General features: G+C 57.4%; 1 protein-coding gene across 2 annotated transcripts; it reads left to right on the top strand.

Annotated features, from left to right (window-relative positions):
• Nucleotides 1–583: 583 nt before the first annotated feature.
• Nucleotides 584–23,713, top strand: PCDH1 (protocadherin 1). Of its 2 annotated transcripts, XM_075996162.1 has the most exons (6): nucleotides 589–765; nucleotides 8,910–9,772; nucleotides 12,793–14,988; nucleotides 20,196–20,415; nucleotides 21,375–21,413; nucleotides 22,634–22,739. In XM_075996162.1, exons 1-5 carry the CDS (start codon nucleotides 726–728, stop codon nucleotides 21,398–21,400), a joined length of 3,345 nt encoding a protein of 1,114 aa, XP_075852277.1. In that variant the 5' UTR covers nucleotides 589–725; the 3' UTR covers nucleotides 21,401–21,413; nucleotides 22,634–22,739. The 2 variants fall into 2 exon arrangements, with proteins under 2 accessions (XP_012604523.1, XP_075852277.1); XM_012749069.2 differs by lacking the exon at nucleotides 21,375–21,413 and having other exon boundaries at nucleotides 584–765; nucleotides 22,634–23,713.
• Nucleotides 23,714–24,839: the final 1,126 nt, after the last annotated feature.

The raw sequence follows: 24,839 nt of genomic DNA, 5'->3' as shown, positions 1-24,839 counted from the left end.
TACCCTGCCCCTCCCATGGTCCCCTCCAGAGCCCCACCCCCACGGCTTGCTGCGGCCACCGAAGCCGACCGCTCTGCGGCTCCGGCCAGAGGGGGAGGGGTGGACTTCCCCGGAGCGCAGTGGGAAGGGAGGGCCACACAGGGTGATCTGGGGGTCCGGGCGAGGCGAGGGTGAATCTGAAGGTGCAGGTGCCCAGGGAAGGAGGCGCTGGGGGAGTCACTTTCCCTGCCTCGATTTCCCAGGGGGCAGAGTGGAGGACAGGTGCTTGAGTAGGGTAAGGAGGGGAATTCAGTAGGGGTCCTAGACGGAGGCTTGGGTGGGATAAGTGCAAGGTGAAGAGCAGAGGAGGGGGACGGCCTGTGTATCCAGGTCTCGGGTAGTGAGGAGATGGCAAAGGAGGGGGTCCCGGCTTTGGGTAGCGGTGCTCCGGGTCCCCTCCCAGCGGGACCGGAGCGGTCCGGAGCTCCACCTCCCGGCCGGAGGGGGGGCGGGGAGGCGGGCGGGCCAGGAGGGAGGGGGGAGGGAGGGGGCGGGCCGGGCTGTGCGCTCTGCTCGCTGCTGGCTCCGCCGCCGCCGCCGCCTCACACACTCGGGGAGCGGGAGCGCGGCGCGGACGCAAAGCCGCTGGGCTGCTGCGCCCAGAGCCAGCCGGAGCCGGAGCCCGAACCGCAGCGCCAGCCCCAGCCGTGCCGAGCCGCAGCCCGGGCCGGGGCCGGCGGCGGCTCATGGACAACCGGGCGGGCGGCCGGCGCTGCCCAGAGGCGGGTAAGGAGCCGGCGGCGGTGGAGGTGGCAGCGGCTCGGGGCCCGAAGCGGCCATGGCCGGCGGGAGCTGAGGGAGGGGCGCTCAGCGGAGCGAGGCCGCGGGGGCCCAGCCTGTGCTCTGCGCGGGGGCCGAAGTGGGGGCGGCTGGGGGCACGGAGTGGGGGTTTCGGTCGGGGCACCCTGGCCTCCAAGGTCCGCGGAGAGAAGCAGAGACAGGGGAGGGGTTGCTGAGCAGGACCCCAGCCCCCGCGTCCTGCACCCGGGCGCGCTCGGAGCGACGGGGATAAGGAGACTCCAGGAGCGCGCGGCATGGAGGATGGTTTGGGGGAAGCGCGCAGCAGCCAGTTTGGTGGGGGGCTCCCCGAGGACGAAGCAAGCTAGGACCCTCAGTCACAACACACACACACACTTGTTGGACGACTAGCTCGGCTCACTCAGGCGCTTCCAGCTCCCCGCGGGCACCCGGAGGCCTGGACCACGGACATATATACACATATACATACATCCGTACATATGTGCACACAGACATACCTCCGGCACACCAGCGCCCACTGGGGCACCGTCACCAGCTCAGAATCCGCTTCAGCGTCTGTACGATCAGCAGCACAGACACACAACCCGTGGCCATACAGAGCAACAACACAACCGGGTGTGCTACTCCGCGACGTGGATACACACACAGTCTCGTCCCCTCAGGTACGAGTGTCACGATCCAGCTGGCTAGATGAACACTCAAAACATGACTCCCCCCGCCACGACACACATATTCCTTTAAGGAACACACCCTAACATAAATTATGTTACCCATGCCTTGGCCAGCGCACAGGTACACAGCACAGGTTTCCTTGCACGCCTCGACTGCACCCACACACACAACCTAGTGTGTCTCAGCACACGTCTTGACAGCACACACCCTAACACACTAAGTGGCACCTACAGCAGCGCCTCACGGTCACAAACACAGAATCCAGTGCTTCACACATCTTAACACCGGGTGACACACACACCTTACACCAACAGTGTTACATTACACCCTGCAGCGCATACACACAAATACACACACTGTGTTCCTCCTCCTCCTCGGAGGCCAGATTCTGTCTGGAGACCCCTCGGGGTCGCCGGCTGAGCCCCTAGAGCTCCTTCACCTAAATCGCGACATTGTTATTGTAAATTTCGGCACACCGGGAGCCCTGGGGCGGGCCAACCGGCTTCCCTGCCAGCGCCTCCCCAACCCCCACACGCGGGCAGGACCGGCCGGTATTCCGGGAACTGGCTGGACCTTGCTGGCCCTGCCATCCCGCGTCCCCGGAGTTTCAGGGCCCTAGGTTCTTTTGCAGAGGTTGCGAGCCTGGGGGGAGGGGTGATTGCGACCCTCTTCGGGCCACTTAACTGAGTTCTCCGCGCCACCTGGGTCCCCGGCACACCTGGGTCCCGCACACCTGGGTCCGTCTCACACCTGGGCGCCCCTCCGTCGGGTTCCCGCTGCTGGCCAGTTGCGTTCGCGGGCTAGGCCCTGGGGCCAGAAGGGAGATAACGGCACACACAGGAGCAAAATTGCAGGCTAGGTGGTCTCGCACCCCTTCCCCCCAGCTCCCCTCCGTTGCACGGACTTCTGGCCTCAGTTTCCCCAGCAGTGGTCGGTGTCTATTCCTTCTGACTGGAAAGATTGGGGGCGGTGCTGAGGCCTTTGAGGATTGAGCGCGGGGCAAAGACCCTCTTCCGCCCGCCCGGAGAGGGTCGGTTTTAAGAGAATGTCCCTGCCTGGCCTGGCTCGCGGCTTTGTGATTCCGGCGCCGGCTCCCTCCCCGCCCCCTCCCGGCGCCCGCTGCGCGGCTCTCCGCGGCGCCGGCGTGCGGGGGACCCTAGGCTGTGGCCGGAGATGTAGAGGAGGAGGGATTCCCCGCGGCGGCCTGGGGGCGGGGGCCGCAAGTGGCCCGCTGACCGTGCCGCGCCCTCGCCTTGCCTGGGGCTCCTGGCGGCCAGGCGCCGCCGGGGTGGGGGTGGGGCTGCCCGAGCCTCAGGAGCTGCCGCCGGTCTCCTGGTCCCCCCACCCCCATACTCGGCGTCCTCTGGGAGGAGACGCTCCGCGCTGGGTGTGTGCTGGGAGCGCCCGCTGACCGAGGCGGTGCCGGCGGGGGCTTCTCTGGCCCGCAGAGTCCCGGACTTCGGGAAGATGCAGAGAGCCCTCCAGCATCTGCTCTGGGTCAACCCTGGGGAGCCGCCCGAAGGGGGCCACCCAGAAGGTATTTGTGACAACCCAGAGGTCTGGATGTGTGTGGGAACCGGTTGGTGTTACTTTCCTGACGTGGGGGTGAGGGTGGGTTGCACGTAGCCTAGGGCATGGGCTGGAATCTGGGGGAGAGGGATGAGAAGGGGTCTCCAGAGACATCCTGAGGCGGTGTGGTAGGTAGGGGAGCAGGTCTGGATTCAGTTCTGGCTGTGTTTAGTTTACTCCCTTATCCCCATTCCCAATTTCAGAAGGAACTTCGGCTAGAAAGGGGTGTCTTGCTGGTCTTGGGTCCCTCTAGCAGAGGGCCACTGTGGCTGATTCTGCAGGGCAGTTGGACAAGAGTGAGTGGGGAGCTAAGTGTTGGGAAGAATGGGGTAGGAGGGCCAGGAGGGGCCTCCAGTGGTAGGGGAGGGGGGGTATGGAGGAGACCCTTCTGATATGGGGTGAGGGCTGCCCTTGCCATGAGCCAGGATAGTTGGTGAAGAGAGATATCCTGTTCTACAGCGCGTGAGCACCTTCTATCTGCCAGGGCCCATGGTGGGTGGTGAGGGTGCTGTAGTAAGATACGTACCATCTTTGTCATCACAGGACTTGCCAGCTGGCAAGGGATTAGCTCGTTTATTCATTGACCCAAGGAGCACCTACTAAGTGCCTGATGCTAGAAATAAAATGTTCTATTCAGTGGTTGGAAGACTTTAACAAAAAAAATCTGTCTTTTATGATATAATAGACCTTATATGCGGCAGATCTCATTTAATCCTCCCAAATCATTTCAAGAGGCAAGATTCATTATTTCCATTTCACAGCACGGAAACAGGTTCAGAAAAGTAAATTCACTTGGCTGAGGTCACACAGCTAGGAAACGGTGGATCAAGGGTTTGAACCCCAGCAATCTGACTTAAGAACACAGATGCCCGGAAGCCCTGCAGGGCTAATAGAGGGTTGTGGGAGAGGCGAGAAGAGCTGAGGTCTGTGCACTTGATCACTGTGGGAGGCCTCTGTGCAGCTCCACCCCACGCAGCCCCACTTCTCACCCTCCCCTCCCAGACAGTCCCTTTGTCCCTTGGTGTTTTGTGCCTGCGGCAGTGGCTGTTGTGTAACAGTGCTGGGGTGAGGGTAGGGGTCAGAACTGACCTGGTCACTGGGACAGTGATGGCTGCCTCTGTGTGTTTTTTCTCTGGCCACAGCTTTCAGCAAGAAGTGGACCTTGGTCCCTGAGGTGGGCTGGAAATGAAGGTTCCAGGTGAAGCCTCACCTCTGTCCTCACCTCTTCCCAAATGTTGACACAGATGGTGCTTCCCTTGGCTTGTCCTGGACTCTGTCCCCTCGTCCCTCACTCCTATACCCCACATGGCTCTTCTGCTCCTTAGGCCTAGGGGAGATGGGTCCCTGTGCCTGTCCCTTCAGAGGCTCTGGCTTCTCAGGGTGCTGGGTGCTGCCCGTATCACTGGGTGGAGGTGGGGCACCTTTGCCTAGCATGGCAGCCAGTGCCTGGGGAAGGGCAGATAAGGCACTAAATGCTTCAAAGGCTGCCGGCTAGGACTAATGACTCCCAGTACCCAACTGCAGGGGACAAAGTTCAGAGATGGTGGAGGCAGGGGTGAGGAGCAGCAGCCTCACTGCTGCTCCTGCCCTTAAGGCTGCTCTGACTCTCCCTGCCTCTCTCAGACCTCTGGGCGAGCAGTGACAGCCTGGGAAACCGGGCTTGTTCAGTCCTTGAACCCGAGGCCCCTTCTTTCCCTTTCCCTTCTTGCCACGCAGGGTTGGCAGCCCAGGAATGGTGTGTGTGTGTGTGTGTGTGTGTGTGTGTGTGTGTGTAGGGGGACATAACAAACATTTTCCAGCCTCAGGGATTTCTGTTCCCTTCCCCCAACCAGCCTTTCCCCAGACTCCAGGATGCAAAGAGGCATTCTCCAATTTCACAAATCCTGGCTCTTCCTCATACTACTTCTGTGACCTAAGACAATTAATTCATTCTTACTAAACCCCAGTTTCATGGTCTGTAATATTGGGAGGGGTGTAATAATAAATAGTACCCATTTCAGAAGGTTAGGAGGATTAAGTGAGATCATGTGTGTAAAACACTTAGCACTTAGTAAAATCTTAGTGAGTATGTGCTCAGATGATGGCAGTGATGAGTGATGATGGTGAAGGTGATGATAACAGAGTTTGCAGGACCTCTGGCTCTTTCTTAACTCTGTGGACCTAGCAGTTGTTCCCAGATGGTCGGGACCATTGCATCACAATTGCCTGGGGATTTCTCTTGGTCCTACCTCTGGAATCAAAATTCCTAAAGGTGGGGCCTGATAATTCTCATTTTGAAGGAACTCTCCAGAAGCTTTGAGGGCCTTAACCTTGTTCAATGATTGCCCCCACCCTCGGTAACCTTTCCCCCAACCTCATTTTCCCCATACTCTTCCTCCCCCCACCATCCCATACCTGGACTGTACTCCTTGGTTCTCTTCTTCCTGATTCAGAAGGTAGATCCTACAGTCTTTTCCCTACTCGTACGACTCTTATGCTGGCTTGAAGGTAGGGGATCTTCTAAGGGTGAGAGGAAGTACGGGTACTGTGCTAGGAGGTCTGAAAGGCTAGAGCCTCAGGCTGTGACCCTGAGATGAGGAAGGAAGCCCCTTAGGTAGGAGCTTAATCTGTAGCTCTTGGAGGAGCCACAAATGAGTCGCCCTGACTCTGCCAGACCATGGACCTCTGAATTTGCAGCCAAAATTTATGAACAATCATTTTTCTTGGAAAAATCTGTGCCTTGGTTTCATAAAATTCTTTTTTTTTTTTTCTTCTTCTTTTTTTTTTTTTTGGGTAGATGAAACAGAAGAAAAGTTTCATAAAATTCTTAAGGGGATGTGACCCCAAAAGGTAACAGGTCCTTGGTGTGGACAGAATAAGAGGCCAGCAGTCACTGCCTCATTTCTCCCCTTGATCAGGTGTAGGGTGACTCCAGTGGACTTCCCACATAACCCATGACCTGCCAAGACTTACGTGGAGAATTGGGGCACACAATGATCCCGTGGTGTGTGTGCGGAGGAAGGTGGCAGCAGAATACAGTGCTCAGAAGGGGATGAGGTTCTTTGGAGACAGTCCTCTGGGGATGTGTTTGGGTTGAGGTTTGAAGTGGTAAGCTGAGCCCTGTGCCAGGTCCATGCAGGTAGAGGGCAGGTGGCTGGAGGGTGGATCCAGATGGAATATCAGATAAATTCCTAATTCCTCTAAGAGATTAACGTTGCAGCTGGGAACAAACATGCATACTAATCTGATAACGGCCTCACACCCATTAGTGCCTAGGAGTGAGCAGGGAGGGGCCTGTGCTTAGGGAAGGCTACATGGAGGAGGTGAAGTGTTGGACTTTGGTAAGGAATCTGTGCACTCAGTGAGTACTTGCTGAGAGTCTACTATGTGCCCTAAAGAGAAAAGTCTTACATTTTACCCCAGCAGGTTCTGAGTGGAGTATGGAAATCAGGCAGCAAGCAAGTCAACAAGCAGTGACTACACAGCAAGTGCCAGGATGGGCTACATCCAGGGTGCTAAAATAATAAGTCATTTAAGGCCTACTTTTTGAGTACCTATTGTGTGCCAGGTCCAGGTCCAGAGGTAGGCCCTGACGATGCAGGAGTAAACAAAGTAGAAGCTCTCCCACTCTCTGCTCAGAGTCTTGTAGGAAAGGCAACAAATTTTCCAAACAGGTACATGAGTGCTTTGAGAGACCATTCATTTGTTAAATACGTTGTGCTAGGCATGTAGCCCACATTATCTCGAACCCCATAGGAAATAGGTCGTGTTATTCCCATTTCACAGATGAAGAAACTTATTTGTTCTGAGTCATGCAGCCAGGAAGTGGGCATCTGGAGTTTGCCTCAAACTGTCTGATGCCACAGCCCTTACTCTTCTCCACTCTGCTGCCTTACATGAGCCAGATGGGTACAGAGAAGTGATGAAAAAAATCGACAGATAGTCACTGCGTTAGAACTATTGTCATGGCAGACTGGGCCGCCCTGTTTACTGCTGTGTCTCAGTGCCCAGGACAGAGCCTGGTACTTGGTGAGTGCCCAGGAAACATTTGTTGAATGCATGAGTGAGTGCCTGCAGTGCGCCCAGCCTTGCGAAGGGGCACCAGTGGGGGCCAGGGGATGAGTGAGTGTACAGAGACCTGCCCCTTCCTCCAGGATGCTTGGCGTCTGCCTGGAGAGACGAGGACACAGGAATAGGTGCGCAGTGCTGGAGTTGAACAACACGGGTGGGCGGTGTCCCAGGCAGCCCAGTGATTCATCGCCTCGGGATTGGAGCAGACAATACGTGGCTGTGAGCTGGAGGAAGGAGAGGTCACCGTGGGTTGAAGAGGCCTGGGAAGGCTTCCTGGGGGCCAGAGCCTGCCTTAGTGGGATGGATGCGGTGGGCGGCAGGGCCTGGGCTGGGTATTCCAGGTGTACTAAGTGGGGAAGTGGGGAAAAGAGACTGACCAGAGCCCTCTGCAAAAAATGCTAGGCCAGAGACTGTGTGTGAATGGAGGAGAGGCTGGCCATGGTTTTGTTCTAGAGGAGGAGGGCGGTCAAGCCTGGTACGGTAGCAGGTACGGCTGGAATCTGCAAATGCACAGCCCCAACGCCAGGGGAGATGGGTGGAAGAAGGGGGTTATTGTGGTGATGGGGGTGCAGGCTGTGGTTGGCGGTTGGCTAGGGCATGCGGAGCTCTAACCGGAAGGATTTGGGAGTGGGCAGGGAGAGGCAGGTGTGAGGTAGGACTGAACCAGTTAGGGAGGGGGAGGGGCCAGGTGTGGAGGGCTGGATAATATGTGGGGATAGAAACCAAATAAGAGCCAGATGTTCATCTAGAGACAGAGGGTGTGTGAAAGGGTGGAGGTGGGGGTAGTGGGCAGGGAAAGGCTGGTGGTGTCATCGGCAGCTCTGTCCCAGTTAGACCTGCTGGGCTCCCAGTTGCTAAGGACAGGCCAGGGCAGCTCCCACTGCCAATCCAGGGCCAATCAGCCCTGACCACAGTCCTGACCCCGATCTTGACCCCTACTCGCTTCTTCTCCACACCTGCCGTGGAAGCAGGAGTGAGAGGAGAGGAGCCCTGGGAACTATGCTGTGCATGTGCACATGTGCTCTGGGGCACGCTCATGGAGGGGAAGTCGGGAGGGCCAAAACCCATTTCTCAACCCTAACCATTTTCACAGCCTTGCCCAACTCAAGCTGGCCTTTTATGGGGGTGGAGAACATTGGGGTGATGATTGCTAGAGAAAGGGGATTTGAGATGTCACCCCTTACACACACATGCTGGCTTGGCATCTGAGAATGGAGAGAAATGAAGCGTCTTCCCCTCTCCCTGCGGCCAACCTGAATGCAGTCATGGTCCCAGGGTGTGGGGCATGTAAGGGGGTACCTGTGTCTCTTTCCTACCACGCGTGGGGGGAGGGGTGCTCCACTTGGGGGGTGCTGGAGGCCTCACTCTTGCACTTGCTCTCTCTCCCTATCTCAGTATCAGGGTAATTACCATGGGTGACTAAGGCAGGATGCTGGTGAGAAGGAGGTGTGGGGCAAAGCACAGAGCATGGAGCAGAGAGCAGGGAGGAAAAGAAAGAAGGAGGGCGGCGGGCGGGCGGGCGGGCCCAAGAGCGTCAGGTAGGTAAGGGCGTTCCATGGGCGGGAGCTGCTCTAGACCTGCTGGGCCTCTTACCGGCTGCTCCAGCTGGGGCAGACACAGCTGCTACACCTCTCCGCGGCTGAGACTCAGAGTGTTGGGCTCTGGGCTCTGGAATCGGGGTTCTGTGCTGGGGCTGACTCGCCTTGTAGAGAGTAGTGTGTAAGTGTGAGAGGGAGAGTAGGGGGCTGGCTCTGGGCACCCCCTGCGGCCAGGTTCCTCTGCCCAGCTGACAGCCTCTGTTTTGCCTCTTCCCCTTGCAGCCCTCCTGATCCTGGGGCCTGCCGGGATGGGGCCCCAGAGGCCCAGCCCCGGCCCCGGGGGACAACGATTGCTGTTGCCCCCCTTGCTGCTGGCACTGCTGCTCCTGCTGGCTCCGTCCCCAGGCCACGCCACTCGGGTAGTGTACAAGGTGCCGGAGGAACAGCCCCCCAACACCCTCATTGGGAGCCTCGCAGCTGACTATGGTTTTCCAGACGTGGGCCACCTGTACAAACTAGAGGTAGGTGCCCCGTACCTTCGAGTGGATGGCAAGACGGGTGACATTTTCACCACTGAGACTTCCATCGACCGCGAGGGGCTCCGTGAATGCCAGAACCAGCTCCCTGGTGAGCCCTGCATCCTGGAGTTCGAGGTGTCTATCACGGACCTCGTGCAGAATGGCAGCCCCCGGCTGCTAGAGGGCCAGATAGAAGTACAGGACATCAATGACAACACGCCCAATTTCGCCTCACCAGTCATCACCCTGGCCATCCCTGAGAACACCAACATCGGCTCACTCTTCCCCATCCCGCTGGCTTCGGACCGGGACGCTGGTCCCAACGGCGTGGCGTCCTATGACCTGCAGGCCGGGCCTGAGGCCCAGGAGCTATTTGGGCTGCAGGTGGCAGAGGACCAGGAGGAAAAGCAGCCACAGCTGATCGTGATGGGCAACCTGGACCGCGAGCGCTGGGACTCCTATGATCTTACCATCAAGGTGCAGGATGGTGGCAGCCCCCCACGCGCCAGCAGTGCCCTACTGCGTGTCACCGTGCTTGACACCAATGACAACGCCCCCAAGTTCGAGCGGCCCTCCTATGAGGCTGAACTCTCGGAAAATAGCCCTATAGGACACTCGGTTATCCAGGTGAGAAGCCCCCTCCATCTAACTGTTAGACCAGCCTTTAGAAATGAGAGCCTGCCCCCAGCTAGGTGAGCATGTCCTTCACTTAGGGGGGAAACTGCCAGAATACTTTGGGAGACCCCTTCTCCCCAGCCCCAGTCAGGAGAGACTTTCCTCTATAGGTGATATTACTTTCCTTTATCGAGCTGCTTAGGTGACAGTGACATAGCATATGAACAGTCATCCCCCGACCCCCAAGGCAGACTCAAATTGGGGAAACTCTGAGAAGTGAAACTTCCTCCCTAGTCAAACGAGATCCTCATTCCCGAGACAGATGAGCTGAGTTGGAACAAAGGAATCACCTTTTATCCAGGTAAAATCTCTCCTGAGCTCAGAATGTCTTACCAGCCAGGGTCGGTTTCCCTATAGCCAGATGAGGTTTTCCTGAAGCTGGAGGACACAGCCTCCCTTTGCCCCTCCCTGGCAAAGTCAAATGAGATCGTTTTAACCAGATGGGTCCTCACAGTTCTGAAAAACTGTGTTGGGTGGGGTGTCTGTGCACCTGCCGCTACCCCTAGCTAGGTATGGGGCGCCCATGGGTGTGGGGTGCTTGGCACAGTGGGGGGTCAGTTGCCTCTGTTGAAGTTCTCAGCACCCCTCTCCATGGGAACTGCCCCAGGGGCTGGACAGCTTGGTGGGGCTGGGGCCTGGGAGGGAGCAAAGAAAGCGTCCTGGCAGACAGGTGGGTGTATCTCCCGCTGTCATCTCGCCCCTGGCCTCCTGCCAGCCCCAGCTCCTTTCTCCTTCCCCATGTGCTGAAGCTGCCTCTGTCTTTGATGTGAGGGAGCTAAGAAAGGCTCACCCTGCCCTGGACACCGTTACCCATCCCGGGAAGCCCCTGGGGAGCCCTTCATCCTAGAGCCTTAAGCCACAGTGGGGGCTGGGTGGGAGTTTCAGCTTTTTTTTTTAGCTGGTATTTTCGGCTGGTGGACTGGAACCTGGAAAAGACAGAGTGAGAAAGAAAAGGGAGACAGACAGTCGGGGATGACAAGTAATAATAGCCTAGGTACCAGGCACTGCTCTAAATGCACTGTGTGTATTGTGTCATTTAACCCCTATAGTATAAGGTAAGCATTATCCCCATTTTACAGATGGGAAACTGAGCCCATAGAGATTAGGAAATATGGGTTCAGAGCCCACCTTCGCTACATCCAATAGCTTGGCTTCAGGGCCTCTGTGTCTATCAGCTTCACCACCCCCAGGGAGGGAAAGCGGAGAGTCGGGCAGAGAGTAGGCTGAGAGGTTGACAGAGTTGAAAAGAGAGGATGGGAGAGAACAGGCCGTGGGAAAGAGGAAGAATCACAACTAAGCGAGGCCAGGGGACAGACAGAAGCCAAGAGTCATAGAGTCATAGACAGGGAGGTGAGATGCAAGAGTCAGATAAGAAGCTGGGTGACCAGTCTGGAGACAGGGAGGTAGTGGGATCCTCACCGCAAAGTTGTGGACAGTCAGGCTGGCTGGAGGAGAAGCTGTTGAGTTTGGCACTCACAGATGTGAGTAGAGTTGCTAGGGGACCCCCGTCCCCTAGTCTCCTCTGTAGAAAAAGCCCTGGCGAGTAGAGTTGGGGCTCCCCTTCCCAAGGGGAAGGACAGAGGACTCACAGTTGCTTGAGGCCCCACTAGGTGCAGTGCCCAGCATTGTGTTAGCACCGATTTTTTAGAGATGGGCAGGTAGGAGGCAAGATGGATAGATGGACAAAAAGAGAAATTAATGTTATTTAAGGAGCACTTTCCGTATGCTTGACAGCATTAGGCATTTTTTCATGTATCATCCCATTTAATTCTCAATTCACAAGCCTGTGAAATAGAGTCTATTATTATCCCCATTTTACACGTTTGTAGACTAAGGCTCGGGAGGTTAAATAATTGGCCCAGGGCCAGTCATACAGTTACTTTGGGAAGCGGTAGAACTGGGATTTGAACCCAGGACTCTTCTGTTTTTCTCCCCAGCAACTCTGCCAAGTTATGCCTATTCTCCTCTCTCCCCCCACAGCCATCGCATTCTGCCTGGCTGGGACCCAGCTCTAGTCCTCATGTCTCTCCCTCTCTGGTGGGACCTCATGGCCATTCCCACCTGGTTCCTGTCGCCCCATCACCGCCATGTTTGCACAGAGTCGGGCGAGTGCGCGTTGGAGTTGGCGTGGGAGGGCGTGCCCACTGCAAAGGGACAGACAGTTCATTGTTTGGTGCTGGGAGCCCAGCCTGCTGCCAGCAGGCTCTGTGGCCTGCACCAGCCCCTCCCTCCTGGCCGCAGGCTCAGGCCGGATTCCTCACATTGGTGGCTCGCCAGCGCCAGCCAGGAGGAGAAGGAGCTGCGGAAACAGGTTTCCCCGGTTTGACAGAGCAGTGGCTGGGCCGGGCCTGGCAGACTCCCTCTGACCCACATCCCTACCTGGCTGCTTTCAAAAGAAATCCCCTCACCTGCGGCCTCCAGGTGGGCATGTGGGTCTTTCCTCACGTATGCGCGCGCAAACACACTTTCTCATGTAATCACACAGTCTCACGCAGTTATACACTTACGTATGTGCATGCGTGCATATTGTACACATACAAATGTGTATACACACCATCGCTGCCACTCGCACCTTTCCATCCTTCAGAAGGGTTAGAGGCAAGTTCAGCTGGATGAAAGGGCTTCCCCAGGTGCTAGTTGGATCCTTGTCCTCTCACCATATCCGTGTGCATTTGTGCAGAAAGGACAGGTAGAGTTTAATTCTGCCCGTCCCATCTCTAGTGGTTGCCTGTAGCACTGTTGAGGATTTGCAGGCTGCATCTGGGCTGTTCAGGAAAATAGGTTATTGATGTCTGCCAGAGTGCTGGAATTGGGAAAGGGCAGTACTTGTGGGGCTTTTGGGAAGGGTTCCATATTGGATTAGTTGTGTCTACCATGCTTGTTGGAAAAAACATTGGCAGTACACATGCCCCTTAATTTGCTATCTTTGGTCTAACCCATCCCTGTTCTTATTTTTCTCTCTTGCCCTATAGGTGAAGGCCAATGACTCGGACCAAGGTGCCAATGCAGAGATCGACTACACGTTCCATCAGGCGCCCGAAGTTGTGAGGCGCCTTCTGCGACTGGACAGGAACACTGGACTTATCACTGTCCAGGGCCCGGTGGACCGTGAGGACCTAAGCACCCTGCGCTTCTCGGTGCTTGCCAAGGACCGAGGTGCCAACCCCAAGAGTGCTCGTGCCCAGGTGGTTGTGACCGTGAAGGACATGAATGACAATGCCCCCACCATTGAGATCCGGGGCATAGGGCTGGTGACTCATCAAGATGGGATGGCTAACATCTCAGAGGACGTAGCGGAGGAGACGGCTGTGGCCCTGGTGCAGGTATCTGATCGAGACGAGGGAGAGAATGCAGCAGTCACCTGTGTGGTGGCAGGTGATGTGCCCTTCCAGCTACGCCAGGCTAGTGAGACGGGCAGCGACAGCAAGAAGAAGTATTTCCTGCAGACCACTACCCCGCTTGACTACGAGAAGGTCAAAGACTACACCATCGAGATTGTGGCTGTGGACTCCGGCAACCCCCCGCTCTCTAGCACCAACTCCCTCAAGGTGCAGGTGGTGGACGTCAACGACAACGCGCCTGTCTTCACTCAGAGCGTCACTGAGGTGGCCTTCTCAGAAAACAACAAGCCTGGAGAAGTGGTCGCGGAGGTCACCGCCAGTGATGCTGACTCCGGCTCCAATGCCGAGCTGGTTTACTCTCTGGAGCCCGACCCAGCCGCCAAGGGCCTCTTCACCATCTCACCCGAGACGGGAGAGATCCGGGTGAAGACATCCCTGGATCGCGAGCAGCGGGACAGCTACGAGTTGAAGGTGGTGGCAGCTGACCGGGGCAGCCCCAGCCTCCAGGGCACAGCCACTGTCCTCGTCAATGTGCTGGACTGCAATGACAATGACCCCAAATTTATGCTGAGTGGCTACAACTTCTCAGTGATGGAGAACATGCCAGCGCTGAGTCCAGTGGGCATGGTGACTGTCATTGATGGAGACAAGGGGGAGAATGCCCGGGTCCAGCTCTCTGTGGAGCAGGACAATGGTGACTTTGTTATCCAGAATGGCACAGGCACCATCCTCTCCAGCCTGAGCTTCGACCGAGAGCACCAAAGCACGTACACCTTCCAGCTGAAAGCAGTGGACGGTGGCGTCCCACCTCGCTCAGCTTATGTTGGCGTCACTATCAATGTGCTGGATGAGAATGACAATGCACCCTTTATCACCGCCCCCTCCAACACCTCCCACCGGCTGCTGACCCCCCAGACACGTCTTGGTGAGACGGTCAGCCAGGTGACAGCCGAGGACTTTGACTCTGGTGTCAATGCTGAGCTGACCTACAGCATCACTGGTGGCAACCCTTATGGACTCTTCCAGATTGGGTCACATTCAGGTGCCATCACCCTGGAGAAGGAGATTGAGCGGCGCCACCATGGGCTACACCGCCTAGTGGTGAAGGTCAGTGACCGTGGGAAGCCCCCACGTTATGGCACGGCCTTGGTCCACCTTTATGTCAATGAGACCCTGGCCAACCGCACACTGCTGGAGACCCTCCTGGGCCACAGCCTGGACACGCCGCTGGATATCGACATTGCTGGGGACCCGGAATATGAGCGCTCCAAGCAGCGTGGCAACATCCTCTTTGGTGTCGTGGCCGGTGTGGTGGCCGTGGCCCTGCTCATCGCCCTGGCAGTGTTGGTGCGCTACTGCCGGCAGCGGGAGGCCAAGAGTGGCTACCAGGCTGGTAAGAAGGAGACCAAGGACCTGTACGCCCCCAAGCCCAGCGGCAAAGCCTCCAAGGGAAACAAAAGCAAGGGCAAGAAGAGCAAATCCCCGAAGCCCGTGAAGCCGGTGGAGGATGAGGATGAGGCCGGGCTGCAGAAGTCCCTCAAGTTCAACTTGATGAGTGATGCCCCTGGGGACAGTCCCCGCATCCACCTGCCCCTCAACTACCCACCAGGCAGCCCTGACCTGGGCCGCCACTACCGCTCCAACTCCCCACTGCCTTCCATCCAGCTGCAGCCCCAGTCCCCCTCGGCCTCCAAGAAGCACCAGGTGGTACAGGACCTGCCGCCTGCAAACACATTTGTGGGCACGGGGGACACCACGTCCACGGGCTCTGAGCAGTACTCCGACTACAGCTACCGCACCAATCCCCCCAAATACCCCAGCAAGCAGGTAGGCCAGCCCTTTCGGCTCAGCACGCCCCGGCCCCCACCCCATCCCTACCACGGGGCCATCTGGACCGAGGTGTGGGAGTGACGGAGCAGGTGTGTGGGGCCTGCCACGCTCACCAGCCTGTATGGGGGCCAGCAGTGGGAGGCAGGGCCACAGATTTGGGGATGCTGGGGCCTTGGTAATGACCCTGCTGCCTCACCCAGGCATGGGGATTAGGCGGAGGGAAAATTAAGGGAGGGCGTGTTTTGTGGTCTCCTCCCTGCCCCGCCCCACCCCACTGGGGAGAGGTCTGTGGCTTGTTAAATCCCTGGACCCAGCACCTCCCGCTGGGTCTTGTAGGTGGGGGCTGATGGGCGGGTGAGCGGAAGTGGGGAGGGAAGGAGGGAAGGAGTCTGTCCCAAACCTACGTCTCTGTCTGAGACCAACCATGGGTGCTTCTCTAGAAGGGAAACAGGCCTGGGGTCCTGGTGAGTAACCAGGTGGGGAATCTGCCAGGCAGGGGCCCTCCCCGTTTGTGCTTTCTATGTGTATGTGTATTAACCTCTTCCTCACCACCAGGCTCCTGAGGCTGGGCCCCACTCGCACTTCCCCAGCCCCAGACACTTGTCCCTGACAATAAAGTTCTCTATTTTTGGAGTTTTGGTTTCTTATTTTTCTGGAACTGAGAGAAGAAGCGAGAGAGACTGGAAGCAGCCCTTTGTCCTCAGGTCCTACCTCGATTTCCCCTTCCCTGCCCTTTGCCCCTTGCCACATCCTAGACCTGCCTACTCTACCCCAGCCCTATCTTAGCTTACCATTTCCCCATCTGCCTCCTGTCCCGTCCATGTCTGGGAAAGTGCCCTTCCGGCCGGGCTTCAGGTGGAGGTGGCTGGTGGCACCGTGCACCCTCCCCGCACGCTTGGGAGGCCCTCCGCCTAGGGACGACACCCTCCACCAGGGAAGGGCAGGGGGAGCCGCACTGCTGTCTGAGACTCGATTTTTCCAGTCTGCCTAAATGGAGTCACCTCTGACAAACCTCAGACCAGAGCACCTGGAGGCATTCCCCCTGGCTACCTTGGTGAAGACAGAGAACCTCTTGATTATGCCGGCCACCTTCCCTCAGGGCAAGATCTTCCCCTAAGTCCTTTCCCCAGCCTCCTCATCCCAGCACCACTCAACACCCAGCAATTAGCCAGCCCTGCCCTGTGTCTCCCCGCTGTGATCACCTGGGCTGCCAGGAGTGGGATCTGGGTCTGGGGAAGGCGAGGGAATTCCCAAGTTACTGGCATTGACCTGCTCTGCACCCCACTCTTAGGGCTCCCTGGGCCCAGGCAGAGGCTTCCTAGTCCTGCCTCCTGCCTGTGATGCCAACTCCCTCCGCTCCTTCAGCTCCTTGCTCTGGCCGCCCTGGGCTGCTGCCTCTTACTCTCTCTCTCTTCGTCTCTCACTTCTTGCTCTCCTGGGTCTGCCCTGTCCCTGATTGTGCCTGGCGAGGAGGAAGGCTAACGTGTGGGTGAGGGGCCTCAGGTCCTGGGGGAGTCTCTGAGGCCAGAGGCAACCTATCTCCATGGTGACTAAAGAGGCTTGAGACACTCTGGGGAGGTCCAAGGCGTCAGCTCTCTCCTCTGATTCCATCCACAAACTCCCCTATGCCCTGGGGGTGCTCCCGGAGTAAAAACTCCTGGAGTCCTTGGAGGAGTGAGATCCAGTAACATCTCACGTCTCCTGGACAAATCCAGCATCAGTAGGGTGACCCCAGCAATTCCTGACCTCTCATTCTTTCTCTTCCATTTCTGTCCTTGATGCCACTGCTTTCTTTCTTTTTCCTGTTCCTTTAGAGCCTTCATCTCTTTTTCTTGCCCAGAGTCTGAGGGATTGTTTCTTACTTGGCTTAATCCATCCCAACCCATCCGTGGTGCCATATTGTATGCTTTCTCCCAACATTCCAACACAACCAAACCATACCACCTGTTGTCATCAACACACATGGGCCAAGTTTCTGTTACATCCTAGACTCTGCTGGAAAAAAATGGTCATACTTGTACAAGACATACAAGTGAAACAACAAGGCATTGAGAGTCTTGAGTGAGAAGTGTTATAGTAAAGAGTTTCCCAACTTGTTCCATGAAACTACTTCTGTTACTGCTTACTTCCATTTTTTTGAGTCCTTACTAGGTGCAGGGCACCATACTAAGCACTTACATGAATTAGTTTATTCAGTGCTCATAACTCTTTGTGATAAAGGTCATTTTAATACTCATTTTACAGAAGTGAAAACTAGTGAGTGATGGAGCCAGATTCAAATACAAAGCACAGGAAATGTGATTTCCAAAGTCAGCTGTTTTATCCATTATGCTATTTTCAAAAGGAGTTCCATGACCAAGTTAGTTTGGTAGTAAGAGATTCACTATCACATTAGCCTATTAAAGACTGCAAAACCCTGCAAGAAAGGGGGCACCTGTTAAATTTTGTTTAACTCATGGGGTTTCTGATTTTATCTGGCCACAGTGCTCCTCCCTTCCTTGAGGAACACAGTATGGGGACTTGCACAGGACACAGGAGTGGGCTTCTGGGAGAAGAATGTGAAACTTGAGCCAGCTTGTCAATGATGAGCTTGTCAATGATGAGCTGGATTTGGGCAGGAGGTTCCCCCTGAGAACAAACTCCTAAGGCAGGTGTGACCATGACCAAGTTGGAGGCAGGGAGAAGGCAGAAAGGGGAACATTCTGGCTGGAGTGGAGGGTAAGAGAGAACGTTGAGATGAGACTGGAAGAACTGTAGGTTGTAGAGAACGTGGATGCCTTGCCAAGAGTTCCTCAAGAAGAAATGGAAGTCTCTGAAAGCTCATGAATTTTTTAGATAAACTGAGTTTTAGAAAGTTCCCTGGAGTGCATGGTGGATTTAAAAGGGGCTAGACTTGAAAGTACAGGATTGAACCTCTAAGGTTTGGACTAAGATGGTGACAATGGGGGTGATGATAGATGGATGGATTTGGCTAAGTTTAGGGAGAAAGGACCCCAGGATTCAAGGGAAAATTGGATATGAGGTAGGATGGGGAATGAAGGGAGAGCTTCTAGGATCCCCACATAGACATCAGCCTTCTGCGTCTGGGTGATGGGACAGTGACGACGTCATTGCCCATGCAGAAGCTAGTTGAAGGAAAAGAATTTGGTTTCAGACGTGCTGAATCTGAAGGACAGGTAGGAATAGCCAATTGGAAATTAACAGCAAGTGTCTAGAACTTCAGGACTAGAGTTTGGGAGAGATTTTGGATCTGGGCTTTTAAGATTTGATAGTCATAGAATTAGAGGGAACAGTAAGTGTTGAGTATAACCCAACCCTCCATTTTACAGAAAAGAATTCTGGGTAAAGAGACCAAGTGACTTGCTTAGTAGGCAGGACGGAAGCTCTCGATTACCGATTACCGGGTGTGGGTGTGGGTTCTGAAGGGAGGGAAGGCTGCTGGCCAATGTCTTGAAAGACCTGGAAAGAGAAACACCGACAGCCACACTGCCCTGGGCCAGCCAGAACCCCCCTGGAGCCTGTTCACCCAACACCAGGTGGAATGTGCTCCTTTATAACCTCCCAGCCCTAAATGTTCAGGTCGATTTTGGGGACCCCTTTAGCCATCACCCAGACCCTTCAGTGTTTTGGATCACAACATGGATCCCAAGAAAGGTTCCCTATTCCTGAAGATGAGCTGGGAGCCAAAGTGCGGAAGCAGTTCTGGGCTACCTTCCTGACAGCTCCAAAACACCTCGTCCTGGCAGCCACCTCCATCCCAGCTGCCTTGAGTGGATGGAGATTGTGCGGGGCTATCAGGAGGGTGAGTCTGCAGACCTGGGACCCCCTCCCCCCAGCCATCTTCCTAACCTGCCATGGAGGGTTAGAGAGTAAAGACAAAGCACTGCCAAAGTCGTGGAGACTTGGAAGGAGCCTGGAGACTCATCAGCAGGTTCCTGGGCTTTGGCTGCTTTCACCCTGGCCTCCAGGGGCACTGGGTCTGCGCCCTCCACAACTCCTAATTTCTGGTTGGCAAGAAAACCAGTGGCAGTCCCAGGTGGGTGTTTGGGTGGCTGGCTGGTTGTGCCAAGTGCCAAGCTGGGGTTGCCAGGTTCCTGGGCTGATCGTTAACCTGTGGCAGGCAGACAGGGCTGCTGGCTGGCAGTAGCCTGTCGCCGCTCCACTCCCCCGACCCCCAGTCCTCAGTCTAGGCCTCCAAGTCTGGCTCCACCAAGCCAGCAGCCCTCCCAGAAGCGCCTTCCTATTTCCTAGAAGGAGTCTCCATTTGAGGCTAGTTTTCCCAATCTCTGATGGGGGCCATGCCCTCCCTGCATGCCCAGGCTCCTCGCAGGGCCCTCTGCCTCTGCAGTTCCTATTCTGTTTTCCTCAATCTGGAGGACAGGAGGGTCTATTGTTCTGCTGCCCCCTCCCCTCCCCCAGGTGCCCTGGTTTGTTATCTGGCTCCCTCTCCTCCCCCCTCCCTCCTTTTTCCACTCCCTGCTGCCCCCTCTCTAGAGGGGGATCAAGTGGGGATGGGGGCTTCCACGTGGGAGGGGCTGACACTGACGGGGATGGGGAGCAGAGGGTAAGGAAGAGGTTGGCTCCTCGGTTAGATGGAGGCAGTGGGAAGTCGCAGAGCAGTGAGCCAGGTGAGGAGCTAGAGATTGGAGGGTGCTGCTTGCAGGGGACTGTTCTGGTACTGGCGAGCTGTTTGGGAGTTAGGAGTCTGTACTGCGTTTAGAAAGCTATGCTAGAAATTGGAGGCTGTGCTGGTGTTTAGAGGGCATGCTGGAATTAGGAGAGTTGGCTGGTTTTGTGCTACTCTGGTGCTGGGCGCTACACTGTATTAGGGGCTGTTCTAAAACTAAAGGGAGGCTGTGCCAGTATTGGGAAGCCAGGTTATAACTAGAAGGGCTGTGCTGTAACAAGGTTGTACTGGATCCGGGTTACTGGGGTGGCCTGGGGGCTATAATAACACTGGGGCCTGCGCTGTGTTGGGACTTTCAGTGGGGGGACTCGGCTGCATTGGAAGCTGCCCTAGAATTAAGGAGCAGTCCTCCATTGAGTCCTCTGCTTTCTGGGGGACTACGCTGTGCTGGGGGCTGGGCCTCTTCTTGGTTGCTGTTGAGGCCTGGGGGCAGCTTGGCTGGGGCTGAGGCCTGGTATGGTGGTGGGCCTTACGGGGCAGGCTGGCTGGCCAGCAGTGACTCTCTCTCTCCCTGCAGTTACCTCACCGCCGTGTCACCTTCTCGGCCACCAGCCAGGCCCAGGAGCTGCAGGACCCATCCCAGCACAGCTACTATGATAGTGGCCTGGAGGAGTCTGAGACGCCATCCAGCAAGTCATCCTCGGGGCCTCGACTGGGCCCCCTGGCCCTGCCTGAGGATCACTACGAGCGCACCACGCCCGACGGCAGCATAGGAGAGATGGAGCACCCCGAGAACGGTGAGGAGCCTCAGCATGGTCAGGGCACCCCGGGAATGAGTGGAAGCTGGGGACAGTGACGAGACCTTAAAAAATCTTCCATTTACTGAGTTCTTACTGTGTGTTCAGTACCAGTCACTGTGCTCAGTGCTTTCGGTGTATGTTGAATCCTCACAACCACTCTCTGCTCTGAGGACTTTATTGTGCCCACTTTAGTGGAGGAAACTGAGGCTGGGAGAGGTTAAGTCACTAGCCCAAAGTCATACATCTAGGAAGCGAGGGACCTGGGAGGGACCCAAACCCAGGCTTCTCTGCGTTCAGCACTGCATTTACACTGCCTCCCTGGGACAGGGACCCTGAGCTGAGCACGGTGGCCAGAAGGCTCAGCTAACAGCGAGGAAACCTCGAGAAGGCAGATGGCGGTCCTCTAACAGGGTGGGCGGGCCTTGAGAATTGACAGGGGGCTCCCCCGGATGCTGTGGGCAGCTCGGAGCATGGTGTGATGGTCCCCTGGGGAGGGGAGTGGGAGGAGGTTTGGCTGAGGAAGAGCAGCGGGAGGGGGCGGGAAGGGTAGGTCTGAGAGAGGTTTGGAGGGTGATGGCAGAGGAGGTCGGGGAGCAGAGGTGGGCCAGGCAATGGATGGGGAGGCGTGCCGTCAGAATGTGTGTGTGCGGTGCGTGTGTGTGTGTGTGTGTGTGTGTGCACGCGCGCATGTGAAGGTGCCCATGGCAGCCTGCGCCGGAGAGTGAATGAACGAGCCTTAGGGGTGGAAAGACCCTAACTTGGAGCTGTCCCTGGGGCTCACACCCTCCTCCATAGCCTCCTCTCCTCCCATAGGATGGAAAGTTCCATTCCCCACCCCTCAGGCACAGGACCCCTGTCTAACCTCCCTGGCCTAGGTCTCAGAGTGCCCTCTGCCCCCACCCCTGCCCCATCACGCGTGATCTCATGCCCGTCTCGTCCTTTTTGTGCCCGCGCAGAGCCAGCTGGCCGGAGCAGGCCCTGAGGCAGAGTGCCAGGTACGTGGGAGCTGCTGTGGGGTCTGGGGTCTGTGGGACTCGGCCCAGCACCCAGCCCCGCCCACCCAGTACCCATGCTCTGCTCCGTGCCATGTTGGGCCCCCCACCTCTGCCCTGAGCTGAAGAGCCTTGGCACTTTGAGGGTTAACAACAGAGCTGTCCCCTCCTCACCTTGCCCTGGCAGGAGTCCCAGCCAGGGCGGGTAGTGGCAGGGGAGCCCCTGCCCCAGGCTGTGCCGCTCAGCCATGTCCCTAAGGGGGGGGGGCGGTCACTGCCTGGTGCTGTCCCTGAGTGAGGGCGAAACAGGGCAGCTGTGACAGGAAGTGCTCATGGTCTAGCTGTTCCCATGGAGACCCCTGCTGCCCAGCAACCACACCAGCTACTGCTGATGTCAGGCGGCCAACTCCTGTTCCCGTGGGTGCTCTGGGCAGGGAGCCGGGGCAAGGCCAAGGGTGGCGGCTGGTATAGGGGGCCAGAGTCAGGTGGGGAGGGGCTGCATGAGCGTGCTTGTGGGTGTGAGTGTGTGCCTCTATGTGAACCCCCACATAGAAGCCCATCCCTTCCCACAGCTTTGAAGCAAAGCCTTGCTACGCTGGGGGGGGGGGAGTAGGACAACTGGGAGCATGTGAGGCTTGACGGGGTTCAGAGGAAGGTAGGTGCCCGTCTCCGTCTGAGAATAGAGGTGCCCTGCCCGGTGTAGTAGATTAAGTGTCCATGCCTATCTGTGTGTGTGTAGGGTGTGTGTGTGTGTGTGAGAGAGAGAGAGAGAGAGGGATTCTGATTGTGTCCTTAAATGAGGGTGGGGTGTCCTCTGCCCTCCCTGAGGGTGGATTTGCACGTGCAGGCCTGTCTGGAGGTAGGTGATGGAGTGTGTAGATGAGCGTGGTTTGTGCACTCGTCTGAGGGCAGGTTTGGCGGGCGTGCGAGAAGAGCACTGGCGGGTGGGTGAGGCTAGAAGGAATGTGTCTATTTAAGGGTGGATCGTGTGTGTGTGTGTGTGTGTGTGTGTGTGTGTGTGTGTCAGAGAGAGAGAGGGCAACGGTGGGCTGGCGGACGGTGGGAGGGCGTGCGTCTGTTTGAGGGCGTGTGTGCCTGGAGTTCAGTGGGCAGGAAGGGGCGTGCACCCTGTTCCAAGGCAGGGTGCGATGCCAGCAGGAGGCCGTGGAGCAGAGCTTGCCGGGCTGCGCGCCTGACCCCGGCCTTCCTGCTCTCTCCTGCAGACCTCCGCCCTTTGCCTGATGTCGCCATGACGGGCACCTGTACCCGGGAGTGCAGCGAGTTTGGCCACTCCGACACGTGCTGGATGCCTGGCCAGTCGTCTCCCAGCCGCCGGACCAAGAACAGCGCCCTCAAACTCTCCACCTTCGTGCCTTACCAGGACCGAGGAGGGCAGGAGCCTGCGGGCGCCGGCAGCCCCAGCCCCCCGGAAGACCGGAACACCAAAACGGCCCCCGTGCGCCTCCTGCCCTCCTACAGTGCCTTCTCCCACAGTAGCCATGATTCCTGCAAGGACTCGGCCACCTTGGAGGAAATCCCCCTGACCCAGACCTCGGACTTCCCACCCGCGGCCACACCGGCATCTGCCCAGACGGCCAAGCGCGAGATCTACCTGTGAGCCCCCCTCCTGGCCGGCGGCCACCCTTGCCCCCCAGCCGCTGGCCAGCTCCCACATGGGCCCATTCCAGGGCCCCTACTCTTGACCCTTCCAGTGTGGACTTCCCGGCCAGAGCCCCACGTGCGGAGCTGTACTGGCCTCATGACCACACTGACCCTTACCCCACGCAGGGTCCAGGTCCTCTCCCCTCATCTCCATCGCCTAGCCCCGGGAGCTCCTTCTCCCCTCTGTGGGGCTCCCCCCCGCTGATGCCCAGGAGGGCTCCTCTACAGTGACTGGGCTCCCTTCCCTGACTTCCAGGGAGTGCCCCCTGGCTTTGGGCAGATGGTGGAGTCACGGTGGGCAGCACACTTTTAACTCATTGCTTCCCGCATGGCCGACCAGGGCGGGGATAGCATGCCCAATCTTAGCCCCGAAGCAGGGCCGACCGGGAGAGCCCTCTCCCTGGGAACTCCCAGAGGAGACTCCTGACCATCAGGGGCTTCCTGAAGGGCTTTTGTTACCAAAGGTGGGGTGGGGTGGGGGTGGGAGTGGAGTGGAGGCCTCCTCTTCCCATAGTGCTCCTGGGCTGGCCCACCTGCCTGCCACGTGCCCATGCCTGGTCCCATCTGGGCCCCCCCTTCCCTGCTGGTCATGCAGTGTCTGTATATAAGGACCTTGGAATGACGTCCCCATTTCTGCCTGATTTGCAACTTTTCTCGTTGATGTTGTGTTGTCTTGGGGGACCCCTCTGGGGGGGACCTGCCCTGTGCCCCTCCTCCCTGCCGCAGTGCCCCCACCCCAGGCCTCTACTGTTCCATGTTGTAAATACCCCTGGGGCCGTGGTGGGATGGGGGTGCAGGCTAGGGAAACAAAGGGTGGGTGGGGGTGGGGATGGGGGTAACATTCGCCTATCAGCAGAGCTGGGCTTTTATTTAATTTTTTTTAAAAATACAAATCTCTATTTTTTTGGAACTGTTGCGCTGTGCCCTGGGGGGGTCCCCGCTCAGGCTGGCCTCCCACACCCAGATGAGCATCACAGAGGGGCCCTGAGGCTGTGGGGGGCAGCTGGACAGGGGTGGGATGACTGTGCCTCTGGCCTGGTTGGGTGAGTTGGGAGCAGGAAGGTTTGCTCAGGGGGTGGCTGGTTGCTGCCCCCAATATGGGGGGCCTGCACCCTGCCCCCACCCTGCCCCCCAACCCCCAGCCCCTGCCATGACTGACCCGTCAGCCTGTAAAACCACCATTGCCTTGATCTCAGGGGGTGGGAAGGGCTGCCTCAGGGCACCCTGGCTCCAGGCCCCCTTCTTCCAGTTGGGCTTCCCTTTGCCAGGGTCAGGGGTCCCATGAGGGAGGGGGTAGGGAGATTGGGGGGCAGAGAAGCCCAGTCAGCCATGATGAGGTGGGATTCTTTTCTTCACCTCAGGGGGCCAGGGTGTGAGGGGCATCCTGCGGAGCCCCATCTCCCATTGTGGCCATCTCAAAGCCTCAGCCCCTCTTCCTTCCAGAAACCCCCACTGCCTTGGCCCATACCTCTCCAGCTCCCCAGGGGCCCAGGCTGGGAGGCTGGAGACTCAGGGTATGGCCCTTGCTTGACTTAGTCCAAGCTTAGGGGGGTGGCCCAAGTGTGGGAGGGGTGGGTGCAGGCTGCTGGGTTGTCTGGTGCCTTTGGGAGCTGTGCTGCTGGGGTCTTGACTCCTGTAACCCCAGAGACCCCACCCCCACCCCAGAAAAGCCAGGGGGCTGAAGAATCACCCTGTTCTCTGCCCCTTACCCCTAGTGTGTCTTGGGGTAACAGTGCTGGGAAGGAGAGCATTGTTTGGCTGGTGGCC

The sequence above is a fragment of the Microcebus murinus genome, chromosome 21, assembly GCF_040939455.1.
Source record: "Microcebus murinus isolate Inina chromosome 21, M.murinus_Inina_mat1.0, whole genome shotgun sequence".
In the NCBI taxonomy this organism is placed as follows: Eukaryota; Metazoa; Chordata; class Mammalia; order Primates; family Cheirogaleidae; genus Microcebus; species Microcebus murinus.
Note: the sequence above shows the minus strand (reverse complement) of the source record. Positions and strands in the feature narration are given on the sequence as shown.